Source organism: Schistocerca serialis, chromosome 2, assembly GCF_023864345.2.
Source record: "Schistocerca serialis cubense isolate TAMUIC-IGC-003099 chromosome 2, iqSchSeri2.2, whole genome shotgun sequence".
In the NCBI taxonomy this organism is placed as follows: domain Eukaryota; kingdom Metazoa; phylum Arthropoda; class Insecta; order Orthoptera; family Acrididae; genus Schistocerca; species Schistocerca serialis.
The window spans coordinates 1095251861-1095276133 of NC_064639.1; the positions used below are offsets into that span (position 1 = coordinate 1095251861).

At 42.1% G+C, this 24273-nt stretch overlaps 1 protein-coding gene across 1 annotated transcript in view; it reads left to right on the forward strand.

Moving 5' to 3' along the window:
* Positions 1-231: 231 nt before the first annotated feature.
* LOC126456712 (chromatin complexes subunit BAP18) overlaps positions 232-24273 on the forward strand; it is a 49812-nt gene continuing 25770 nt past the window's right edge. Inside the window, exons 1-2 of the mRNA XM_050092452.1 lie at positions 232-500; positions 21802-21893. Of these exons, the coding sequence (XP_049948409.1) occupies positions 483-500; positions 21802-21893 (110 nt within the window). The 5' untranslated portion in view covers positions 232-482. The remainder of the gene's footprint in view (positions 501-21801; positions 21894-24273) is intronic.

A 24273-nucleotide genomic window follows, 5' to 3' on the forward strand; every position in this document is an offset into this window, starting at 1 on the left:
GACTGTTAGACTGTATGCCCTAAACAGTATGTATGACGAAGAAGAAGTTACTTTGTTATGTGTGTCAGTACATTTAATTTGTGATGACTAAAGAGTTTGTGTGCTAGAAGTCAATAAAAAAAAAAACAGTTACGTTAGACTGTGGCTCTACCCTATACAACCACGAAAGTCATAGACGTAGCTGACGGTCGATACTGCGCATGGGTACGTCATAGTGACGTCACAGAGTGGAGGTGAATCTAGCGTCTCCTACCAGACGTCGTTTTGTTTACCTATTGCATCTTTGGACGAAGTATACGTTGCCGATGTTGTTATTTATTACGATGTGATTTTCTCGTGTGCGGTTAAACACGTGAGGTATTATATGATTTGGAACTGCATTTTAGGGCATTAAACGGGCTATTTTATGACAGCACTGAAGAATAGTAATAACTTGTGGTGTGAAGTGTAGACTCTGTTCTGTGTTGTTGCTCATATTTAAAATGAATTCAGCGACGAAGGTAATGTTTTCATGATTTGTGTGTAGGACGAAACTTCTATATTAACATGTTTTGGTTTAAGGTATAATATTACCCAAAGCTGTTACGGATAAAAGAAAGGAAATTAAAGTCCTTGGAGCTTTTGACATTAATTTTATGAAACATTCAGATAAAAGAAATGATTTGGAATTGTCGTTGAACGCATATCATCCGAGTTCTGTTTCTAATTTTCCCACCAGAATTGTACAGGAAAGCAATACACTGACATTTTAATAGGTTTTCATAAAAGACATACATTTTTACCGGTAATGAATTGCCTCGCTGTCAATAGGCACAGTAAATAAGATAACTGATTTTAATAAAGTGATGTCATAGAAAACATAATTTAGCATCATAATTATCTTTTTAATGCAGTTTAATTATATTTCACTGCATTGCTATTAAGTTAAACATACAAGGCCCTACCTGACTTCTTTCCATATCCCAGAATCCACTCTCTGTGGTATTCATGGAATATAGTTATTGTATTGTATATTTATTGGTCCTTTGAATCATACATTGTACAGGGGTGCATAATGTCATAAGGACAAGTTAAATAGTTGCAATGAAGTTTAACAGAAAACTGTTGTATGGTTTCCAGTATATAGCAATGTAAGTTTAACATATGGGAGTAACATTTCACAAATACACAAATAAATTTTACACATACACATTTCTTGCTTTCGGCCTTGATTATTAGATATAATATGTAATAGACCACATATAATACGCAGATAAATCTACATGTAGACCTACACCTTTCTTATTTTGACCTTAACTGTATAAACTATTTAAATTTTTTGCATATTTACATTGCAGATAAATATTCATCAACACTATAGTACCAATTCTGTAGCAAGTAGTCACTCACTGCAGTTTTGAATTTATGCATGCCACTTATTGCCTTAATTTTTTTAGGTAGTTTGTTATACAGTTTTTTTCCTGCTTGAAAGAGTCCTTTTTGTTTTAGTGTTGTATGTGGAAACTGCATATGTAAATCATGATACTCCTTTTGTTGTATAAATGAATATTTTGCTTTTTTGGAGCAATCTTGCTATCTTCATATAAGATTTTCCTTATACACATTATTGTTTCTGATATATTTAGGCATGGTAATGGAAGAATATGAAGCTTTTTAAATGAGGGTTTGCGTGAAGATCGAGGTGCTGTGCCTTCCATCGCTCTTATAATTCTTTTTTGCGCAATAAAACAGCTTTTGCTGGGTGATGAATTTCTCCAGCAAATTAAACCATATCTTAGTAGCGATTCTGCTTGGGCATAGTACACATTTTTTATGACTTGCTTTGATGTGCATCCAGCAAGAATTTTTATACTAAAACAAATGGTATATAATTTACTACATAGGTGTTGTGTGTGTTTCTGCCATCTTAGATCATCTTGGATCCAAACTCCCAGAAATTTGGTGTTTATTTACAATTTCAAGTCTTTTGCCTAACACTTCTATGGTTGCAGATAAAGGCTGTTTATTCTGCACTGTGTGTAGATGCATTTTGTTTTATGTGTGTTTATTATTAAGTTATTCATTGCAAACTATTCTGACACATGTGAAGTGCTCTTTTTTATTTCATTTTGGAGCTCTTCTGGGGTCTTTCCTTTGATAAGTATATATGTATCCTCGGCATATTTAATGTAATGCACTTATAATTAGAGCTGGATGCTTCCAAGTCATTTACAAACAGCAAGAACAAGATTGGTCCCAGTACGGAACCTTACGGCACACTGTATTTAACACACTGTTTTTGTGATTAATAGGAAATTAAATTTTTTCTTCTTTGTCCAAGACGTCAACTCAACTGTTTGGGTTAAAGGAAACGTTCGATTCCACCCTTCTGCTTTGGCCAATGACGTCACCAATGTGGCGGAAACGACTATTCACAACAACCCGCATATCGCGACTATGATGTCATTAATTTTTTTAGGTAGTTAGTTATACAGTTTTTTTCCTGCTTGAAAGGGTCCTTTTTGTTTTAGTGTTGTATGTGGAAACTGCATACGTAAATCACGATACTCCTTGTGTTGCATAAATGAATATTTTGGTTTTTTGCAGCAATCTTGCAAGATTTTCCTTATACGCATTATTGTTTCTGAAATATATAGGCATGGTAATGGAAGAATATGAAGCTTTTTAAATGAGGGTTTGCGTGAAGATCGAGGTGCTGTGCCTTCCATCGCTCTTATAATTCTTTTTTGCGCAATAAAACAGCTTTTGCTGGGTGATGAATTTCTCCAGCAAATTAAACCATATCTTAGTAGCGATTCTGCTTGGGCATAGTACACATTTTTTATGACTTGCTTTGATGTGCATTCAGCAAGAATTTTTATACTATAACAAATGGTATTTAATTTACTACATTACGTAAACATGACAACAAACACAAAAATAGATCGAAAAACCCTCAAACACGTATTCCTCCAAAAGTATAATGAAACTAATGGGACAAGCGGAGGAAATTGGGGGTTTTTAGGTGGGGACAAACTAAAAATAAACACATGTCACTAAACCAAACGACAAAAACGATAAAACAAAACAACCACAACCTTCCTAAAATCAACTAAAAACAATATCCACTGGAATCGAAACTTTCCTTGACCTATATGGGTCAACAGAAACTACTGATACCAAATCACGAAACCCAAAACTACAACCATGTCCACAATCATCACTACCTCAAAAAACACAACAAACCAATAAAATTGGAGTCGGACACTTTCCTTGACCTATATATGTCAACAGAAAATACCAATAACAAATCATGAAACCCAAAACTACAGCTGCCAAACCAACAAAATAGGAATCGAACACTTCCCTTGACCTATATAGGTCAACAGCAACTGCTGATACCATGCTATAAGTCTCAAAAGTTTCACCACAAAAAAAAAAAAAAAAAAAAAAAACACCACCTAGATAATCAATATTGGAATCGAACAATTCCCTTGACCTGTTATCCTTACGACATCTCCACATATAGCCGTCCCTGATCCGAGACACTGGGAACTTTAGTAAGTCTCATTTCTTCACGACACATTGGAACACTTCACAACTTCAGCCAACAGGCCGAATAGCTGAAGAAATTTTATTAGAGACAACGCACTGTCCCCCATCATCACCAACAAACAAAAACTGTTGACCTTGTCAGTCATATCCATACCTACCGAAGACATAAACAAAGCGATTTACCAAAATTCACACACGATGAACAGAAAAAAAAAACCTACAGTAACGTCGACATAACAAAACCACCAATACCATACAAGTGCAATGCTACCATGCAAATGATCCCCATACGCTACATAACATTCTAACCATAGGCACACCGCCAGAGTGAACCACTGACCACAACAATACGCCGCCTATAAACATGCCACGCACGCAAGCTAAACCAAAAAAATGACCTAACACACAAGGAAGAAGGATTTTGTTTCTGTGAAGGAAAATGGTTCTGGGATTCATAAACAAAAAGAACTAGTGTTGGGAAGCCTGCGTGAATCATATCAGACATTCAAAGATGAACACCCAGGGCTGGAAATAGAATTATCGAAGTTCTGCCAGTTGCGACCCAAGAACTATGTACCCATAGTATGTATGTTTGCATTATTGACCAAAATGTGAAGCTCATGTTGGAACATTCCAGATTAAAAGAGTTGACACATACTGCAAGTTGTCAACTTAGCACCTATAGACACTGTCTTACTCGGAGCATTTGTAATCCCACACTGTCAGAATGCTGTATGTCCACTAGTGAAAACTACCCATGTACACATTCTATCATGACACATGTGCAACAGTTGCTTGATGAAAATATGATTGAAGAAATAACATATAAACTGTGGACATGTACAGGTAGAACAACTCTCCAGACAAGTGTATCATCTGTGGAAGACTTCTTGGAAAACCTTGAAGACAAATTAAAAAAACTTCTATGTGTTCCTTCATAACAAAAGCTTCTATTGTGTTCCTTCATAACCACCCAAAAGTTGGAATTTCTACAACATCTGAAAGAGACACTTGATGACAATGAATAAATTGTAATATGTGATTTTGCTGAAAATTGTGTGTTTGTAGCACGATGAGGTACAGGGGTTTCATTGGAACAATGCACAGCCCATCATTCATTCATGTGTTATTTATTATAGACATCCAGGAAACTGTGCAGTTGATCACATTTCCTTTGTTATAATATCAGAATGCCTTAAACATGACACAGTGAGTGTTCATCTTTTACATCTTCACTTGGTTAGCTTCATGAGATCCCATTTCCATAGAACACCCAAGTGCATGTACTACTTCTGGATGGTGCTGCAGCCCTGTATAAGAAGCACAAGAATTTTGCCAACATAACTTTTCATCAGGCTTATTTCAACATTTGTGCAGAGTGACATTTCTTTGCCACATCACGTGGCAAAGGACTATGTGATGGTATTGCTGGTATCAAGAGTTTTGCTGCCTGTGCCAGTCTGCAGCAGTGCATATACAACTCTCATACAGTGACACACAGACAGTTGCTTGAATGGTGCTCCAAGAACATTGCAGTGTGTCATTTCCATTGTACAACTAACAGTGAGAACAGCAAAAGGGCTAATGTGTTTCCTTTCACCAAAAGATGCAGAAAAAGTGTTATATTTTGTTTCATTGGTTCATGGGCATTGCATCGGACAGTGTTGTGGAAGCTGCACAGTGTTTCAATGACACAGTTGCTAATCACCTTCAGGTGCTCACTGATGTGCTGCTGCAATGGCTCACCAATATATATGATGAATAGCTAGAAAAGTGCATGTACCAAGAGGTGAGGCTATAACGTGATTATAGATGAATCATTGAGCATGAGGACATCCAGTGCCCTCTGCGAGAGAAACGGACCGTAGTCTTTGCATTCGCAGCGTGGGAAAAGTGCGGCTGCAAATTGTGGACCTTTGCATGCATGGACACTGTATTGGCATCCAGTTTAAGTGTGCGGACTACGATTCTCTGTCTGTGTTGACTCGGATTCGTTTGTCTGTGGCTGTTGATGCCTTAGTGCTACCAACGCTGGTTCCCATGCCTTGCCGAGTTGAAATCCTGTGTCTCTGTTGATCAGGTCGTTACTTATACGTATTTCAATTGCTTCTTTAGTGATGGAGTCCCAATATGTGGAAATGGATGAAAGGATCATTGGCTCTCTGTAGTTTGTGCTGTGTCCCATACCAAGACAGTGTTAAGCCACAGCAGACTTTTTTGGCTGACCTAGCACTTGCAGAACTAGCACTCCTGAAAGAAAGGATATTGCGGAGACATGGCTTAGCCACAGCCTGGGGGATGTTTCCAGAATGAGAGTTCTCACTCTGCAGCGGAGTGTGCGCTGATATGAAACTTCCTGGCAGATTAAAACTGTGTGCCCGACCGAGACTCAAACTCGGGACCTTTTCCTTTCGCGGGCAAGTGCTCTACCAACTGAGCTACCGAAGCACGACTCACGCCCGGTACTCACAGCTTTACTTCTGCCAGGACCTCGTCTCCTACCTTCCAAACTTTACAGAAGCTCTCCTGCGAACCTGCAGGAGAGCTTCTGTAAAGTTTGGAAGGTAGGAGACGAGGTCCTGGCAGAAGTAAAGCTGTGAGTACCGGGCGTGAGTCGTGCTTCGGTAGCTCAGTTGGTAGAGCACTTGCCCGCGAAAGGCAAAGGTCCCGAGTTCGAGTCTCAGTCGGGCACACAGTTTTAATCTGCCAGGAAGTTACAAAGATGTCATTCACACATCTCCAGAAACACTTAGGTTTGCAGCACCACTGCAGGACTCAGTGTATTCTAGTCTCTAGAAGGATCCTACTGATGCAGTACAATATAAGACATCTGCGCTCCTCAAATCCAGCCACTTTTGTAATTATCTTAAAAAGAGCTTAAGAGTACAAGCACCAGTTCCACCACAACTGTATAGGCTGCCTAAGATCCATAAGGAAAGGGTTCCGCTTCACCCCATCATGAGCAATGTATGAGCCCCAATATAGTACATAGTAAAACGTCTGGCTTCTCTTCTGAGCCCTTTGGCAGGAAGATGTGAACATCACATTCGAAACTAGGCAGATTTTATACAGTGGCTGAAGACCTTACATCTCAAACCAACTGACATATTAGTGAGTTTCGATGTGGTCTCCTGGTTCAAACGAGTACCTCTGGTGGATTCATTACACCTTACAAGGACTAAGTTGGAGGAGGATATCTTACATCTATTCACACATGTGCTTAGCTTAACTTACTTTTTATTTAATGAAAAATATTTTGAGCAACCTGACAGTGTTGCTATGGGTAGCCCTTTGTCTGCCATAGTGACTAATCTTTTTGTGGAAGACTGAGGAAAAAGCACTTCTGTCAGTGGTGTTGAAACCTAAACATTTCTAGAGATATGTAGTTTGGCCACATAGAGCAGCAATGCTTCCTGCATTTCTGAAACACATTAACTCCATCCACCCAAGCATTTACTTCACCATGGAAGTGGAGAAACATGGAGACCTCCCATTCTTATATGTCTAGGTTTGCAGAAAAGTAGACGGTTCCTTGGGACACGGTGTCTTTTGTAAACCAACTCACACTGACCTGCATCTATGAGCTGCCATCATCCATCTCAATGCGGTGGTGTGTTATGGACTCTCATTCATAGGGCTAGAGTTATTTCAGATGCAGGGAGCTTGTCAGCAGAGCCTAGTTATTTTCGCTCTGTGTTTGTACAAAACGGGTACCCTGATAAATGGATCCATATTGCATTTCAACCTCCACGCATTAATGCTCAAGAACATCCAGAAGAAACGGAAAACTCCATGAGGATGGTTTTTCTGTCCTGTGTTGGTTGTATGTCCATTAAGATTAGCAGGCTGTTCAAGAAACACCAAATAAAATGTGTCTTCCAGCGCCAGTGCAGGCTATGCTGGGTTCTGTTAAAGACAACCTAAGTCTAAGGAGGCCAAGGATATGTAAAATCCCATGCCAGTGTGGGAAATCATACATTGGCCAGGCTTGTTGTCAAGGATAGATGAGCTGAACATAGGTGACACACCAGATTGGGTCAACCAGAAAATTCTGCTGTGGCTGGACACTCTTGACATGGGACGCAGCATGAACTACAGAGAGGCAAAGATCTTTTCATCCACTTCCATGTACTGGGACTCCACATTAAAGAAACAGTCGAATACGTATAAGTAACGACCTGATCAATAGAGACATGGTATTTCAACTCAGCAAGGCATGGGAACCAGCATTGGTAGTACTAAAGCATCGTCGGCCACTGACGAATAGACCCATATCAACACAGATAGGGAATTAGAGTCCACACATGTGCAGGGTCATGGTTTGTGGCCACGCTTTTTCCTGCATCACGGCTGCAAAGACTGTGGCTTGTTTCTCCAGCAGGGGGTACTGGATGTCACCGTGCTCTATGATTTGCCTACAATGACATTATAAGTCCACCCCTCGGCTCTGTGCTTTTCTAGTGAGTCAGCGTATATATTGCTGAGCCACTGCAACAACATGTCCGTAAGCACGTGAAGATGGCAAGCAGCTGTCTCACTGAAATATTGTGCAGCTTCTACAACATTATCTAACATGGCACTCATGAACCAATGAAGCAGTTACCATGTCGGGAAAGACTCTGTTATATGTTGCTTTCCATTATTGAGGCATAGTTGGTCTAGATGATACTTTTGTCACATTTGTTTCTGTAAGTCTGAACCTGTTTACCATGCCGCCCATGCATGTGTTTGCCTGGGATGTCTGTATCATGTTTTGTGTCATTGAAGGTCACGTGTGATAGTGTGTGACCTGCTATGACTTGCTATAGGCCTGTTGACTGTACTAACTTACTGTGCTGTTTTATAACACCACCTTTTTAACAATAAATGTGTTTTTTCAGTGCTTTGTGTCATAATGTTGGAGGCTGAATACAATTTAGTTTGCATTAAAGCAACACACTGCTGTACTAACATGAAGAAGCTAATACATTCTTTTCATCCGTCGCAGATGTGACAGGGTTTGAGGTATTGAAGGTCAGAGGTCAAGGTCACTTACCTTATTTGTGTACATTATTTGAATTTGACAAAATTGCGTATCGTTGAAAAGCTTGTTTCAAGACCTTTCCAAAATTATCGGGTTCACTTTTCTATCTTTATTAGAACAGAGGCTATAGCCATTTTTGTCAGCAGTATTTCTCAAATTTTTTGCCCTTTTTTAGAACTCTGAGTGGCTGTTACTCTTGCCTTACTTGTGTTAAAATTCTGTAATTTGGTATTTTTCTTTCTCTTCTCATATGCAATGAACACACCAAATTTTATGAAAATCAAAGAGGGTAAAGTTGAAAATAGTACTTTTCTGTGTTGATTTGACATGAAATGACTCAGAAAACACATTGAAATATTCTGATATTTCTGAAGGATTTAAAATGGGTTTGTTGACTATCTCAATTTTGTAAATTTATGGACTGCCGGATGTCGCACCAAGTTCAGATTCCATGACTGACCATACTGCCTTTGATTTATTTTTAAGGTTCATAATTAATTTCTTGTGTGCAATTTCTTTTGCTGCCTTTACCACCCTTCTAAATATTATTTTATACCTTTTTACATAATTTATGAAATCTAAATTCTTATTACTTTTCTATTTATTATGTAACCGTTCTTTTCTGGCACTCGATACTGGAAATACGGAAGCGTCCGATCTTGCCCGTCTGCTTTGACCCATGACGTCACAAATATGGCGGAAATGACCATAAACCACGATTCCATTATGGCGCATATAAAGTCGTTACATACACATTATGAAGACGAAAATACATCGAAAAACACACACACGTTCCACAAAAAGCCTAATGACACTAACGGGACAAGCGCGGGAAGTAGGGGGTTTTTGGGTGGAGACAAACTAAATATAAACAAATTTAGACACCCACCCCCATACAAAACCACGCAAAAAGACGAAAAAAACCGACATCACAAAACTCCCCAAATACCACTGAACACAATATCATCTGGAATCGGGCACTTCCCTTGACTTATATAGCTCAACAGCAGCTCGCGATCCCATAAATTGGGATCGAACACTTCCCTTGACCTATATAGCTCAAAAACATCTCCCGATACCAATACCAACATTCACAGCCACACATTGGGATCGAACACTTTCCTGGACCTGTTATCCTTACGACATCTCCACATACAGCCGTCCCTGGTCCGAGACGCCGGAACTTTAAGTAAGCCTCATTTCTTCACGACATACTGAACACTTCACGACTCCATCAAAAAATCCGAATAGTTGAAGAAATTTTATTAGAGACAACGCACTGTCCCCCATCACAGCCGACAACCGAAAACTGTTGACCATGTCAGTCATATCCATACCTACCAAAGACATAAAAAAAGCAATTTACCAAAATTCACACACGACGCCACACTCGCAAACTAAACCAAAAACATCACCTAATACACCACCAGAGAGCACCACCGATCGCATCAAGACGACACCTACAAACACCCCACTCTCACAAACTAAATTCCGCGCCCTCGTGATGTCTCACACCACAACAGCCTTACGTCACGGGTCAAAGCCGACAGGTGGGATCGGACGCTTCGGTTGACCCTCGATACTTTTATACCAGCTCTTATCCATTTCAGTTTGCTTGTCGTTTTTTTGGGGGGGGGGGGTAGGTGGGGGGATACTTTGTTAAACACATGCGACAAAAAAAACTCTCAAGAAATCTGTCATAATTTTTGGAACTTGTAGTACAATGACCCAATGGCCAGTCTACTAGCTTTCGCAACAAACTGTTGCCTCATCAGGAAAGAGGGAAGGAGAGGGAAAGACAAAAGGGAGTGGGTTTTAAGGGAGAGGGTAAGGAGTCATTCCAATCCCGGGAGCGGAAAGACTTACCTTAGGGGGAAAAAAGGACGGGTATACACTCGCACACACACACATATCCATCCACACATATACAGACACAAGCAGACACATTTAAAGACAAAGAGTTTGGGCAGAGATGTCAGTCGAGGCGGAAGTGCAGAGGCAAAGATGATGTTGAATGACAGGTGAGGTGTGAGTGGCGGCAACTTGAAATTAGCGGAGATTGAGGCCTGGTGGGTAACGGGAAGAGAGGATATATTGAAGAGCAAGTTCCCATCTCCTGAGTTCGGATAGGTTGGTGTTGGTGGGAAGTATCCAGATAACCCGGACGGTGTAACACTGTGCCAAGATGTGCTGGCTGTGCACCAAGGCATGTTTAGCCACAGGGTGATCCTCATTACCAACAAACACTGTCTGCCTGTGTCCATTCATGCGAATGGACAGTTTGTTGCTGGTCATTCCCACATAGAATGCATCACAGTGTAGGCAGGTCAGTTGGTAAATCACGTGGGTGCTTTCACATGTGGCTCTGCCTTTGATCGTGTACACCTTCCGGGTTACAGGACTGGAGTAGGTGGTGGTAGGAGGGTGCATGGGACAGGTTTTACAACGGGGATGGTTACAAGGATAGGAGCCAGAGGGTAGGGAAGGTGGTTTGGGGATTTCATAGGGATGAACTAACAGGTTACGAAAGTTAGGTGGATGGCGGAAAGACACTCTTGGTGGAGTGGGGAGGATTTCATGAAGGATGGATCTCATTTCAGGGCAGGATTTGAGGAAGTCGTATCCCTGCTGGAGAGCCACATTCAGAGTCTGGTCCAGTCCCGGAAAGTATCCTGTCACAAGTGGGGCACTTTTGTGGTTCTTCTGTGGGGGATTCTGGGTTTGAGGGGATGAGGAAGTGGCTCTGGTTATTTGCTTCTGTACCAGGTCTGAAGGGTAGTTGCGGGATGCGAAAGCTGTTGTCAGGTTGTTGGTGTAATGGTTCAGGGATTCCGGACTGGAGCAGATTCGTTTGCCACGAAGACCTAGGCTGTATGGAAGGGACCGATTGATGTGGAATGGGTGGCAGCTGTCATAATGGAGGTACTGTTGCTTGTTGGTGGGTTTGATGTGACGGACGTGTGAAGCTGGCCATTGGACAGGTGGAGGTCAACGTCAAGGAAAGTGGCATGGGATTTGGAGTAGGACCAGGTGAATCTGATGGAACCAAAGGAGTTGAGGTTGGAGAGGAAATTCTGGAGTTGTTCTTCACTGTGAGTCCAGATCATGAAGATGTCATCAATAAATCTGTACCAAACTTTGGGTTGGCAGGCCTGGGTAACCAAGAAGGCTTCCTCTAAGCGACCCATGAATAGGTTGGCGTACGAGGGGGCCATCCTGGTACCCATGGCTGTTCCCTTTAATTGTTGGTATGTCTGGCCTTCAAAAGTGAAGAAGTTGTGGGTCAGGATAAAGCTGGCTAAGGTGATGAGGAAAGAGGTTTTAGGTAGGGTGGCAGGTGATTTCATGAAAGGAAATGCTCCATCGCAGCGAGGCCCTGGACGTGCGGAATATTTGTGTATAAGGAAGTGGCATCAATGGTTACAAGGATGGTTTCCGTGGGTAACACATTGGGTAAGGATTCCAGGCGTTCGAGAAAGTGGTTGGTGTCTTTGATGAAGGATGGGAGACTGCATGTAATTGGTTGAAGGTGTTGATCTACGTAGGCAGAGATATGTTCTGTGGGGGCTTGGTAACCAGCTACAATGGGGCGGCCGGGATGATTGGGTTTGTGGATTTTGGGAAGAAGGTAGAAGGTGGGGGTGCGGGGTGTCGGTGGGGTCAGGAGGTTGATGGAGTCAGGTGAAAGGTTTTGCAGGGGGCCTAAGGTTCTGAGGATTCCTTGAAGCTCCGCCTGGACATCGGGAATGGGGTTACCTTGGCAAACTTTGTATGTGGTGTTGTCTGAAAGCTGATGCAGTCCCTCAGCCACATACTCCCGACGATCAAGTACCACGGTCGTGGAACCCTTGTCCGCCGGAAGAATGACGATGGATCGGTCAGCCTTCAGATCATGGATAGCCTGGGCTTCAGCAGTTGTGATGTTGGGAGTAGGATTAAGGTTTTTTAAGAAGGATTGAGATGCAAGGCTGGAAGTCAGAAATTCCTGGAAGGTTTGGAGAGGGTGATTTTGAGGAAGAGGAGGTGGGTCCCGCTGCGACGGAGGACGGAACTGTTCCAGGCAGGGTTCAATTTGGATAGTGTCTTGGGGAGTTAGATCATTAGGAGTAGGATTAGGATCATTTTTCTTCGTGGCAAAGTGATATTTCCAGCAGAGAGTACGAGTGTAGGACAGTAAATCTTTGACGAGGGCTGTTTGGTTGAATCTGGGAGTGGGGCTGAAGGTGAGGCCTTTGGATAGGACAGAGGTTTCGGATTGAGAGAGAGGTTTGGAGGAAAGGTTAACTACTGAATTAGGGTGTTGTGGTTCCAGATTGTGTTGATTGGAATTTTGATGTTTTGGAGGGAGTGGAGCTGGAAGTGGGAGATTGAGTAGATGGGAGAGACTGGGTTTGTGTGCAATGAGAGGAGGTTGAGGTTTGCTGGAAAGGTTGTGAAGGGTGAGTGAGTTGCCTTTCCGGAGGTGGGAAACCAGGAGATTGGATAGTTTTTTGAGAGGGGGGTGGCATGCTGTTCTAATTTACGGTTGGCCTGTAGGAGGATGCTCTGAACAGCCGGTGTGGATGTGGGAGAGGAAAGATTAAGGACTTTTATTAAGGATAGGAGTTGACGGGTGTGTTCATTGGCTGAGTTGATGTGTAGGTGAAGGATTAGGTGGGTGAGGGCAATGGATTGTTCAGTTTGGAACTGGTATAGGGACTGATGGAAAGAAGGGTTGCAGCCAGAGATGGGAACTTTAAGTGTGAGGCCTTTGGGGGTAATGCCAAATGTCAGACAAGCCTGAGAAAATAGAATATGGGAGCGTAAAAAATATATTCCACGTGGGAAAAATTATATATAAATACAAAGATGAGGTGACTTACCGAACGAAAGCGCTGGCAGGTCGATAGACACACAAACGAACACAAACATGCACACAAAATTCAAGCTTTCGCAACAAACTGTTGCCTCATCAGGAAAGAGGGAAGGAGAGGGGAAGACGAAAGGAAGTGGGTTTTAAGGGAGAGGGTAAGGTGTCATTCCAATCCCGGGAGCAGAAAGACTTACCTTAGGGGGAAAAAAGGACAGGTATACACTCGCACACACGCACATATCCATCCACACATACAGACACAAGCAGACATATTTAAATATCTATCTATCGACCTGCCAGCGCTTTCTTTCGGTTAGTCACCTCATCTTTGTTTATATATATATATATATATACATAGATGAGGTGACTAACTGAAAGAAAGCGCTGGCAGGTCGATAGATAGATATTTAAATATGTCTGCTTGTATCTGTATGTGTGGATGGGTGTGTGTGTGTGTGTGTGTGTGTGTGTGTGTGTGTGTGTGTGTGTGTCTATATATATATATATATATATATATATATATATATATATATATATATATATAATCAATGCAGGATTTTTTTTTTATATCATCAAATGAATAATTTGTCACAACGTTATCTATACAGGTTGCAGACTTGACCTTATTGTCAATTCCCAAATAGAGATGGGGATTAGTGTTCGTAGCAACTGTGGTTGTTAAAACTCATAAATCCATCAAGAAAACTAACAGTGTCTTTATGCTGGAAATAGCAGATAAGCAGTTGATAGCATCCTAGCAAAGTTTATACTGATTGTGATGCTTGCTCTGGAAAAGTATGTGCTAAGTAAGTGGTTTAGGAATGGAAAAGTCCCACCCACTGTCGTTTACTAACGAAATTCAGAAAATGCAGAGGAAAGAGAGATTGTTTCAGTCTTGGTTCAAAACAGGATGCGGACATGTCAACAGGCAAAAGCTGGCAGAAATTTACATGTCTGCAAAAAGGTAGATGTGCAAAGTGGACAACAAATTCCACAGTCACATGTTAGTGAAACGTCTTATGTAAAACTATTTGTACATGTACATCTGTACTCTGCAAACCACCCTGAGTTGCGGGACACGGGTACGTCCAATTGCACCAGTTATTAGAATCTCTTCTGTTCCATTCATGTATGGAGCATGGGAAGAATGATACAAAGGTTTCAGTATGTCTTGTGAGAATAGTGCAAGTTGGGTTTCACATGGTCAGTGTTTTCGAAATCCATGCTGGTTGGCGTTGAGGTGTTCATCCTGTTCAAGATACCTCATTATGTGTGAGATCAGAATGTGTTCTAAGATTCTACAACAAATTGATGTCAAGGATATTGGACCATAGTTTTATGAATCACTTCTACTATCCTTCTTGTAGATAGGTGTGACCTGTGCCTTTTTCCAAAAACTGTTCTGAGGGATCTACGGTGGATGAAAGCTAGACGAGCGGCTAACTGAGCCACAAATTCAGTATAGAAACTGACAGGGATTGCATTGAGCCCCGGAGCTTTGTTCAATTTTAACAATTTCAGCCGTTTCCCAACACCACTGACACTAATACGTATTTTGTTCATCTTTTCAGTGGTGCAAGGATTACACTAGGGCAATTCTCCTGGGTTTTCTTTTGTAAAGGAACATTTGAATACAGAGTTAAGCATTTCAGCTTTGGCTTTGCTACCCTCAATTTCATTTCCTGTCTTATTCACTAGGGACTGGACACTAACTTCGGTGCCACTAAAAGCCTTTACATACAACCAGATTTTCTTTGGTTTATGTGAAAGATCACTGGACAATATTCTGCTATGGTAGTCAGTGAAGGCATCACACATTGCTCTCTTGACAGCCAAACACATTTCATTCAGCATCTCTCTAGCTACAGCCCTACACTTTGTTTTACACCTATTATGCAGTAATCTCTATTTCCTTAGAAGTTTCTTTACAGTGACTGTATAAGTGGGTTGAAGGCTTGTATCCAGTCATTTGTTGACCAATCTTGTGTGGCAGTAGAAGAAAGCAAAAGGAAAGATGAGTTTTAAATTTTCTGTTTAAAAAATCATTGACACAGGAGGATCATATAGATGTACTATCCGTTGATCATTGCACAGGCTGTTGTACAGAGGGTATAGAAAGAGGCATCCCTGGTAATGAGAAGCAACTGATACAGTTTAATACAGATAGGTTGCCAGTCTAGATTGAATCCCATTTAGTTTCAACAGTAGCCCCTTACTTAGCTTGCATTTATCATAAGTCCCAAGCAACTGGAAAAAGTGCAGGTAACTCCTGTACATAAGAAGGGTAAAAGAATGGACCCTCAAAATTACAGACCAATACTTTAACATCAATTTGTTCCAAAATCATTGAGCATACTCTTAAAACAATCATGTAAATTGTCAGTATTGTGCTATATTTTTTACTGAGAAAGTGTGCTGTAATTGTTAAACTGATTCATTCTATATCATAGGAAGAAGTCACACTAATGATCCATGGAAGTTAGTTTCATAGTTTCATGTTCCATTGATCATTTTGCGTGATAAATCCTATTTGTGTGGAAAGAAATCATTTTTCATCCACATCACAAATTAATTTGTAAATATGGCTACATGCTGATATTTAGAAGCTTAAAAAAATATGCAGATGTTAGTGGGCCCCTAATTTCTACCCATCACCTTTTACACATCACAGTAGCAGAAATTCTTCTACATTATACAGGGAGATGTCAAGGAGAAACTTGTTCAGTTTGTTTTCAGATTCTACTTTGCTGTGTGTCAGACATTTTATATCACTGGGTAAGCGATCAGAAATTTTAGTTGTAGCATTGTGCACCTCTTTTTGTGCTAAAGACAATTTGAATTAATGAATGTCTCATTTTTCCTTCTGGTATTTTAATTATATGCATAATCATTCCTCTGGAACTGTAGTAAATTATGTACAACAAAATTCATGAGGGAATGCAGTAAGCAGTAGTGAGAATGCCCAACTTCTTAAACAGATGTCTGGAAGATGATAGTGGGTGAGCACCACACATTATTCTTACAGCACATTTTCGACCAATGAAGACTTTCTTTCTTAAAGAACAGTTACCCAGATCATTACTCCATATTACATTATAGAAAGAAAATATTCGAAATATGTCAATTTACTTGTTTGTTCCACCCCAAGATTTGCAATGATTCTAAGTGCAAATAACTGCCTTTCGATGTACTGCTGAAATTTCTGTGGGAAATCAAACTGTACAATAAACTGAATAGTTCTGTGCTGGCATTGAATTCTGCAATTTCTCTCTAATGACCTGGTTATAAACAGTGAGTTAAGCCCTGTGAAGGCATTGTACAGGTGTAATTTCTAACCAGCATGGTTCATTGTTCCGGTGATTTAATAGTACATACCCTTCTTGTTGTATAATAGCCATAGATTCTTATGAAATAAAAGGAAAGCTTTCATATGGGCACTGTTTTTCTATTTCATTTTATTTACTGTTATGTTGTCTTACAGTGATTATTTATTTCAGTCACAGTTGCAATTTAATGTATCACCTATATATTAACTTATACACCACTTATGTTGTTGTTGTGGTCTTCAGTCCTGAGACTGGTTTGATGCAGCTCTCCATCCTACCCTACCCTGTGCAAGTTTCTTCATCTCCCAGTACCTACTGCAACCTACATCCTTCTGAATCTGCTTAGTGTATTCATCTCTTGGTCTCCCTCTACGATTTTTACCCTCCACGCTGCCCTCCAATGCTAAATTTGTGATCCCTTGACGCCTCAGAACATGTCCTACCAACCGGTCCCTTCTTCTCGTCAAGTTGTGCCACAAACTCCTCTTCTCCCCAATTCTGTTCAATACCTCCTCATTAGTTATGTGATCTACCCATCTAATCTTCAGCATTCTTCTGTTGCACCACATTTCGAAAGCTTCTATTCTCTTCTTGTCCAAACTATTTATCGTCCATGTTTCACTTCCATACATGGCTACACTCCATACAAATACTTTCAGAAGCGATTTCCTGACACTTAAATCTATACTCGATGTTAACAAATTTCTCTTCTTCAGAAACGCTTTCCTTGCCATTGCCAGTCTACATTTTATATCCTCTCTACTTCGACCATCATCAGTTATTTTGCTCCACAAATAGCAAAACTCCTTTACTACTTTAAGTGTCTCATTTCCTAATCTAATTCCCTCAGCATCACCCGACTTAATTCGACTACATTCCATTATCCTCGTTTTGTTTTTGTTGATATTCATCTTATATCCTCCCTTCAAGACACCATCCATTCCGTTCAACTGCTCTTCCAAGTCCTTTGCTGTCTCTAACAGAATTACGATGTCATCGGCAAACCTCAACATTTTTATTTCTTCTCCATGGATTTTAATACCTACTCCGAATTTTTCTTTTGTTTCCTTTACTGCTTGCTCAATATACAGATTGAATAACATCGGGGAGAGGCTACAACCCTGTCTTACTCTCTTCCCAACCACTGCTTCCCTTTCATGTCCCTCGACTCTAATAACTGCCATCTGGTTTCTGTACAAATTGTAAATAGCCTTTCGCTCCCTGTATTTTACCCCTGCCACCTTTAGAATTTGAAAGAGAGTATTCCAGTCAACATTGTCAAAAGCTTTCTCTAAGTCCACAAATGCTAGAAACGTAGGTTTGCCTTTCCTTAATCTTTCTTCTAAGATAAGTCGTAAGGTCAGTATTGCCTCACGTGTTCCAGTATTTCTACGGAATCCAAACTGATCTTCCCCGAGGTCGGCTTCTACTAGTTTTTCCATTCGTCTGTAAAGAATTCGTGTTAGTATTTTGCAGCTGTGGCTTATAAAACTGATTGTTCGGTAATTTTCACATCTGTCAACACCTGCTTTCTTTGGGATTGGAATTATTATATTCTTCTTGAAGTCTGAGGGTATTTCGCCTGTTTCATACATCTTGCTCACCAGATGGTTGAGTTTTGTCAGGACTGGCTCTCCCAAGGCCGTCAGTAGTTCCAATGGAATGTTGCCTACTCCGGGGGCCTTGTTTCGACTCAGGTCTGTCAGTGCTCTGTCAAACTCTTCACGCAGTATCGTATCTCCCATTTATACACTCCTGGAAATGGAAAAAAGAACACATTGACACCGGTGTGTCAGACCCACCATACTTGCTCCGGACACTGCGAGAGGGCTGTACAAGCAATGATCACACGCACGGCACAGCGGACACACCAGGAACCGCGGTGTTGGCCGTCGAATGGCGCTAGCTGCGCAGCATTTGTGCACCGCCGCCGTCAGTGTCAGCCAGTTTGCCGTGGCATACGGAGCTCCATCGCAGTCTTTAACACTGGTAGCATGCGGCGACAGTGTGGACGTGAACCGTGTGTGCAGTTGACGGACTTTGAGCGAGGGCGTATAGTGGGCATGCGGGAGGCCGGGTGGACGTACCGCCGAATTGCTCAACACGTGGGGCGTGAGGTCTCCACAGTACATCGATGTTGTCGCCAGTGGTCGGCGGAAGGTGCACGTGCCCGTCGACCTGGGACCGGACCGCAGCGATGCACGGATGCACGCCAAGACCGTAGGATCCTACGCAGTGCCGTAGGGGACCGCACCGCCACTTCCCAGCAAATTAGGGACACTGTTGCTCCTGGGGTATCGGCGAGGACCATTCGCAACCGTCTCCATGAAGCTGGGCTACGGTCCCGCACACCGTTAGGCCGTCTTCCGCTCACGCCCCAACATCGTGCAGCCCGCCTCCAGTGGTGTCGCGACAGGCGTGAATGGAGGGACGAATGGAGACGTGTCGTCTTCAGCGATGAGAGTCGCTTCTGCCTTGGTGCCAATGATGGTCGTATGCATGTTTGGCGCCGTGCAGGTGAGCGCCACAATCAGGACTGCATACGACCGAGGCACACAGGGCCAACACCCGGCATCATGGTGTGGGGAGCGGTCTCCTACACTGGCCGTACACCACTGGTGATCGTCGAGGGGACACTGAATAGTGCACGGTACATCCAAACCGTCATCGAACCCATTGTTCTACCATTCCTAGACTGGCAAGGGAACTTGCTGTTCCAACAGGACAATGCACGTCCGCATGTATCCCGTGCCACCCAACGTGCTCTAGAAGGTGTAAGTCAACTACCCTGGCCAGCAAGATCTCCGGATCTGTCCCCCATTGAGCATGTTTGGGACTGGATGAAGCGTCGTCTCACGCGGTCTGCACGTCCAGCACGAATGCTGGTCCAACTGAGGCGCCAGGTGGAAATGGCATGGCAAGCCGTTCCACAGGACTACATCCAGCATCTCTACGATCGTCTCCATGGGAGAATAGCAGCCTGCATTGCTGCGAAAGGTGGATATACACTGTACTAGTGCAGACATTGTGCATGCTCTGTTGCCTGTGTCTATGTGCCTGTGGTTCTGTCAGTGTGATCATGTGATGTATCTGACCCCAGGAATGTGTCAATAAAGTTTCCCCTTCTTGGGACAATGAATTCACGGTGTTCTTATTTCAATTTCCAGGAGTGTATATTCGCTGAAATAAATAAAAAGCTATAACTTGCCAAAAGTTGCTGCATCTCTCCACAGACAGTACATGTCATTTAGTTTTGCATCATTCATGACAATTGTAAAGCCATATGCCCCATAAAGGACCAGTAAAGAAATATTTAGAGAAACATTTGTATGAATATCAACAGCTTAGATGGCAAGATAATACTAACTGAAGAAGGGAACGCTTAAAGATGAAAGGAATGTATCGAAGGCTACACAAAGGAAACATCCATAAAGACAACATAATGGAAGCCAAAGATGATGCAAACAAAGATGAAATGGATGGTATGCTATTTTGAGAAGAATTTACAGAGAACTGAAAGACAGAAGTTGAAACAATTCACCCTGAGTAGCTGACATTCCTCAGAATTATTGAGAACCTTGGGGGATAATTTATTAAGACTGTATGAAGGTGATAACATATGCCAGGAAAGTAAAACATCGCACATCAGTGTGTCTATCAATTTCAACAACCACATATTGACATTGCATGAAGTCAAAGGATAGCTTACACACAAATTCAGATTCTGTCTTGGATTTCTTATGCTGAACATTGTATGTTCTTTGTACTGGTAGTAGTTCACTTGTAGGTTTTAATTATTTTATATTCTCAAACATTGTATTGATTACTGTGGTTGGTTGACAAACCATTTATACAATTTCTCTTGATTTGTAAATGAAAGCTTAGACTTCGAACAGTGATAATGTTCCAAGTGAAGAGAAAAATTGAAGAATATGATTGAATACATCAGCTTTGACCACTGAAGCCATTGACTGTTATGGCGACTACAATGTCATACAGTGATGTATATTTTAAGGCAACTATGATGTCATACAATAATTCATGTTTTAACTATTTAAGCATAAAAATTCTTGGACGAGGATATTCTTACCATTAATGCCTTCAGACTTGAAAGTTTCATCCCACAACAGAAAATAAAAATGAAATCTTTAAAGTTGCGCTTAATTAGTAAAAGAGACAGTCATGATATACTTGTTAGCTTTGCTAAATCATAATAAAACTTCCAAGCTAACCTAGACCTATGGCTATGCTGAAGACTACTCACCACAACCACCAAAACAAGCTGGTTGTCATGATACATTTGTTGGTTTCACGGGGCAAAGCAGAATGCCAGTACTTTCAATACACATCAAGTAAAGTGTGTGTCTGGTTGTGATAACAGCATGGTGTCATTTTTTATGTCAGTGTATGAGATAGGGGAAGTGAGTTATCAGCATAAATAGAAAATGGAACTATGATATTATTCTCCTTTGCAAAGATCCATTACAAATTTCTAAGAAACCAAAGTGTCTTGGGATTAATTTTAAAACAATATAGAAAATAATTTATTGGCAAAGAAATGACTGTGCAAACATACCAAAAAGAGAACGGTGTCATTCTTGTGATTTTTCTTACTTCTGGATGAGCATAACAAATTTTGCTGTCCATATAACTCAGTCTAATAATCATGAGCAGAATGAACCAGTCTTTTACTTCATAAAACTTGAAAGCAGGAGAGAGTTGCTGGCAGAGCATTTGCGGTGGTGGGTCCTGAATTGTTTCGGGGTACCTAATTAAGTGATGGTGTTACCTAAAAAAGGCAATGATCCAGGATTGAGAACTGATGAGGCACTCAGTTTTAACCTATTAGTAAGTTAGGCAATAAGTAATTTGAAGATGCAGTGTTGTCACTGTAGGCACACACTTTGTTTCCTGAAGTTATAATATCTGGCCACACAGGTAAGCAATAATACTTAACATTAAAAGCATCTAGTAATATAAGATGAGCATATTCATTTTGCAGAAACCAAGAATAATTTTTCTTTTGGGTTGACATTGTGTGTATTGTTATTGGTTTACTGTTGCAGGTTGGCGAGATTTTTGCTGCAGCTGGTGCAGCATTCAATAAACTAGGTGAACTGACAATGCAGCTTCACCCCACAGCTGATTCTCCAGCTGGGTAAGATTATTTTACAGATGGGGAGTTCACTTCACTAATTGTTGACATGATAATTGGATACAATAGAGCTGTTGTTGTGATCTTCAGTCCAGAGACTGGTTTGATGCAGCTCTCCATCCATCTCTATCCTGTGCAAGCTTATTTATCTCCAAGTAACTAGTGCAACCTAAATCCTTCTGAATCTGTTTAGTATATTCATGCTTTGGTCTCCCTCTACGATTTTTACCCTCCATGCTTCCCTCCAATACTAAATTGATGATCCCTTGATGGCCTGGAACGTGCCCTACCAACCGATCCCTTCTTCTAGTCAAGTTGTGCCACAAATTTCTCTTCTCCCCAGCTCTTTAAGCTTCTATTCTCTTCTTGTCTAAACTATTTATCATCCATGTTTCACTTCCATACATAGCTACACTCAATACAAATACTTTCAGAAACGACTTCCTGACACGTAAATCTATAATCAATGTTAACAAATTTCTCTTCTTCAGAAACGCTTTCCTTGCCATAGCCAGTCTACATTTTCTATCCTATCTCCTTCGACCTCGTCCTGCAGGTCCAGGGGTAAGAATAGGCCCGAGGTATTCCTGCTTGTTGTAAGAGGAGACTAAAAGGAGTTTCACATGTTTCGGCCTTTATGTGATGGTCCCCTGTAGGGTTTGACCTCCATTCTTCAAAATTTTCCCGATGTGCGAGCCAATTGGGTAAGGGTGCCTTACATGGTGCATCGTGTCCATCGTGCATTGAGACCTTTAGCCCACTTTCTCGTCATCACATTTCAGTCCTGCTAAGTCTCCATCTCTTGGGTCAGAACACGTTCCTGGGTGCGTTTTCCACCATGCAGTATGCAGTGTCGCTTTCTACATCGACGATGACCATGGACTTCTTTGCACCTGATATCCAGCATGGTAGCCAGTCCGTTGTAGCCCCCTGACCACACAGGGATCATTCTGCTGATGCCTGCACTGTTAACTCCCCACGTATACCAAGGGATAGATGCCCATCCACCTGGGGCATCGGGACTCCCGGCAGTGGCCATCCTGCGCCCGTGGGGAGGGCCCCTAGTTGGGGTGGTTGGCATCAGGGCGAATGACACGTGATGAAAGTACGACCCCAAATCATTCCCCTTCCAGGCCACACCATGGGAGGAACGTCAGGCTAAGGATGGCAGCAGATCTTATTCGCCACAGTACCTTGTATGTTCGAGAGCTGATGGGGAATCTTTCATGACGCTGGAGCCTCAGGTTTTTGTTGAACATTTAGAGGACAAATTTGTGGAGGTGGAGGGATTGTCCAGAATGAGATCTGGGTCAGTCTTGATCAAAATAGCATCCTCTGCCCAGGCACGGACGTTACTCACTTGTGACAAGCTGGGGGATGTTTCTGTAACCATCACACCTCATAAGGGCTTAAATATGGTCCAGGGTATCATATTTCACAGGGACCTTCTTTTGCAGTCTGACGATAAACTGCATGCCAGTTAGAGTGGTGAGGTGTACATTTCGTCTGACGTGTCAACCGGGGTCTGAGGGATAATCTGGTTGCCACCGGTGCCTTCATCTTGGCCTTCGAGGGCGATACATTGCCCCAGAAGGTCAAGGTGGTGGTCTACCCCTGTGATGTAAAGCCTCATATCCCTCTCCTCATGCGGTGCTTTAAGTGCTGGAAGTTCGGCCATATGTCTTCCAGCTGTACTTCCAGCATCACATGTCAAGATTGCGGACGCCCATCTATCTCATCCCAATACTCCATGTGCCCGCCTCACATCTGTGTCAACTGTGGAGAGCACCGTTCGCCTTGCTCGCCAGACTGCAGGATTCTCCAGAAAGAAAGGAAAATCGTGGAATACAAGACCCTGGACCGACTGACGTACACTGAGACTGAGAGAAAATTTGAACGCCTGCATTCTGTACGTATGACATCTTAAGCCGCCACTACAACAGTCCTGGCACCATCAGCTCCCCCAACCCCAGTCACGTCTCAGAGCCGGAAGACTACACCTGCCCCCTTGATGGTGGGGGCCATTTCCCTCCCTGTTGCTCCCGCACCACCTACTTCGGGAGGAGCACCCCCTAAACCATCAGGGACATCCGTCTCCACTTCTAAGCTGGAGAAGCGTAAGTCTACTTCGTCTTCTCTCGCTAGGAAGGGGTCCCTTGGGTCACTCCCTTCCCAGGTTTCTGCTAGTGGCAAAGATGACACCAGCCAGTGGCTGAAGAGCTCAAAAGCAGCTGGTCATAGGGCTTCACACTTATCCTCAGTCCCGGAGACTGAGCCAGTGAATTCCTCCCAGACAGGGAAACCCAAGGAGCAGCAAGACAAATCCAAGAAGAAGAACCCTAAGACCAAGGAAATTGCTGTGGCACCCACATCACCACTACTT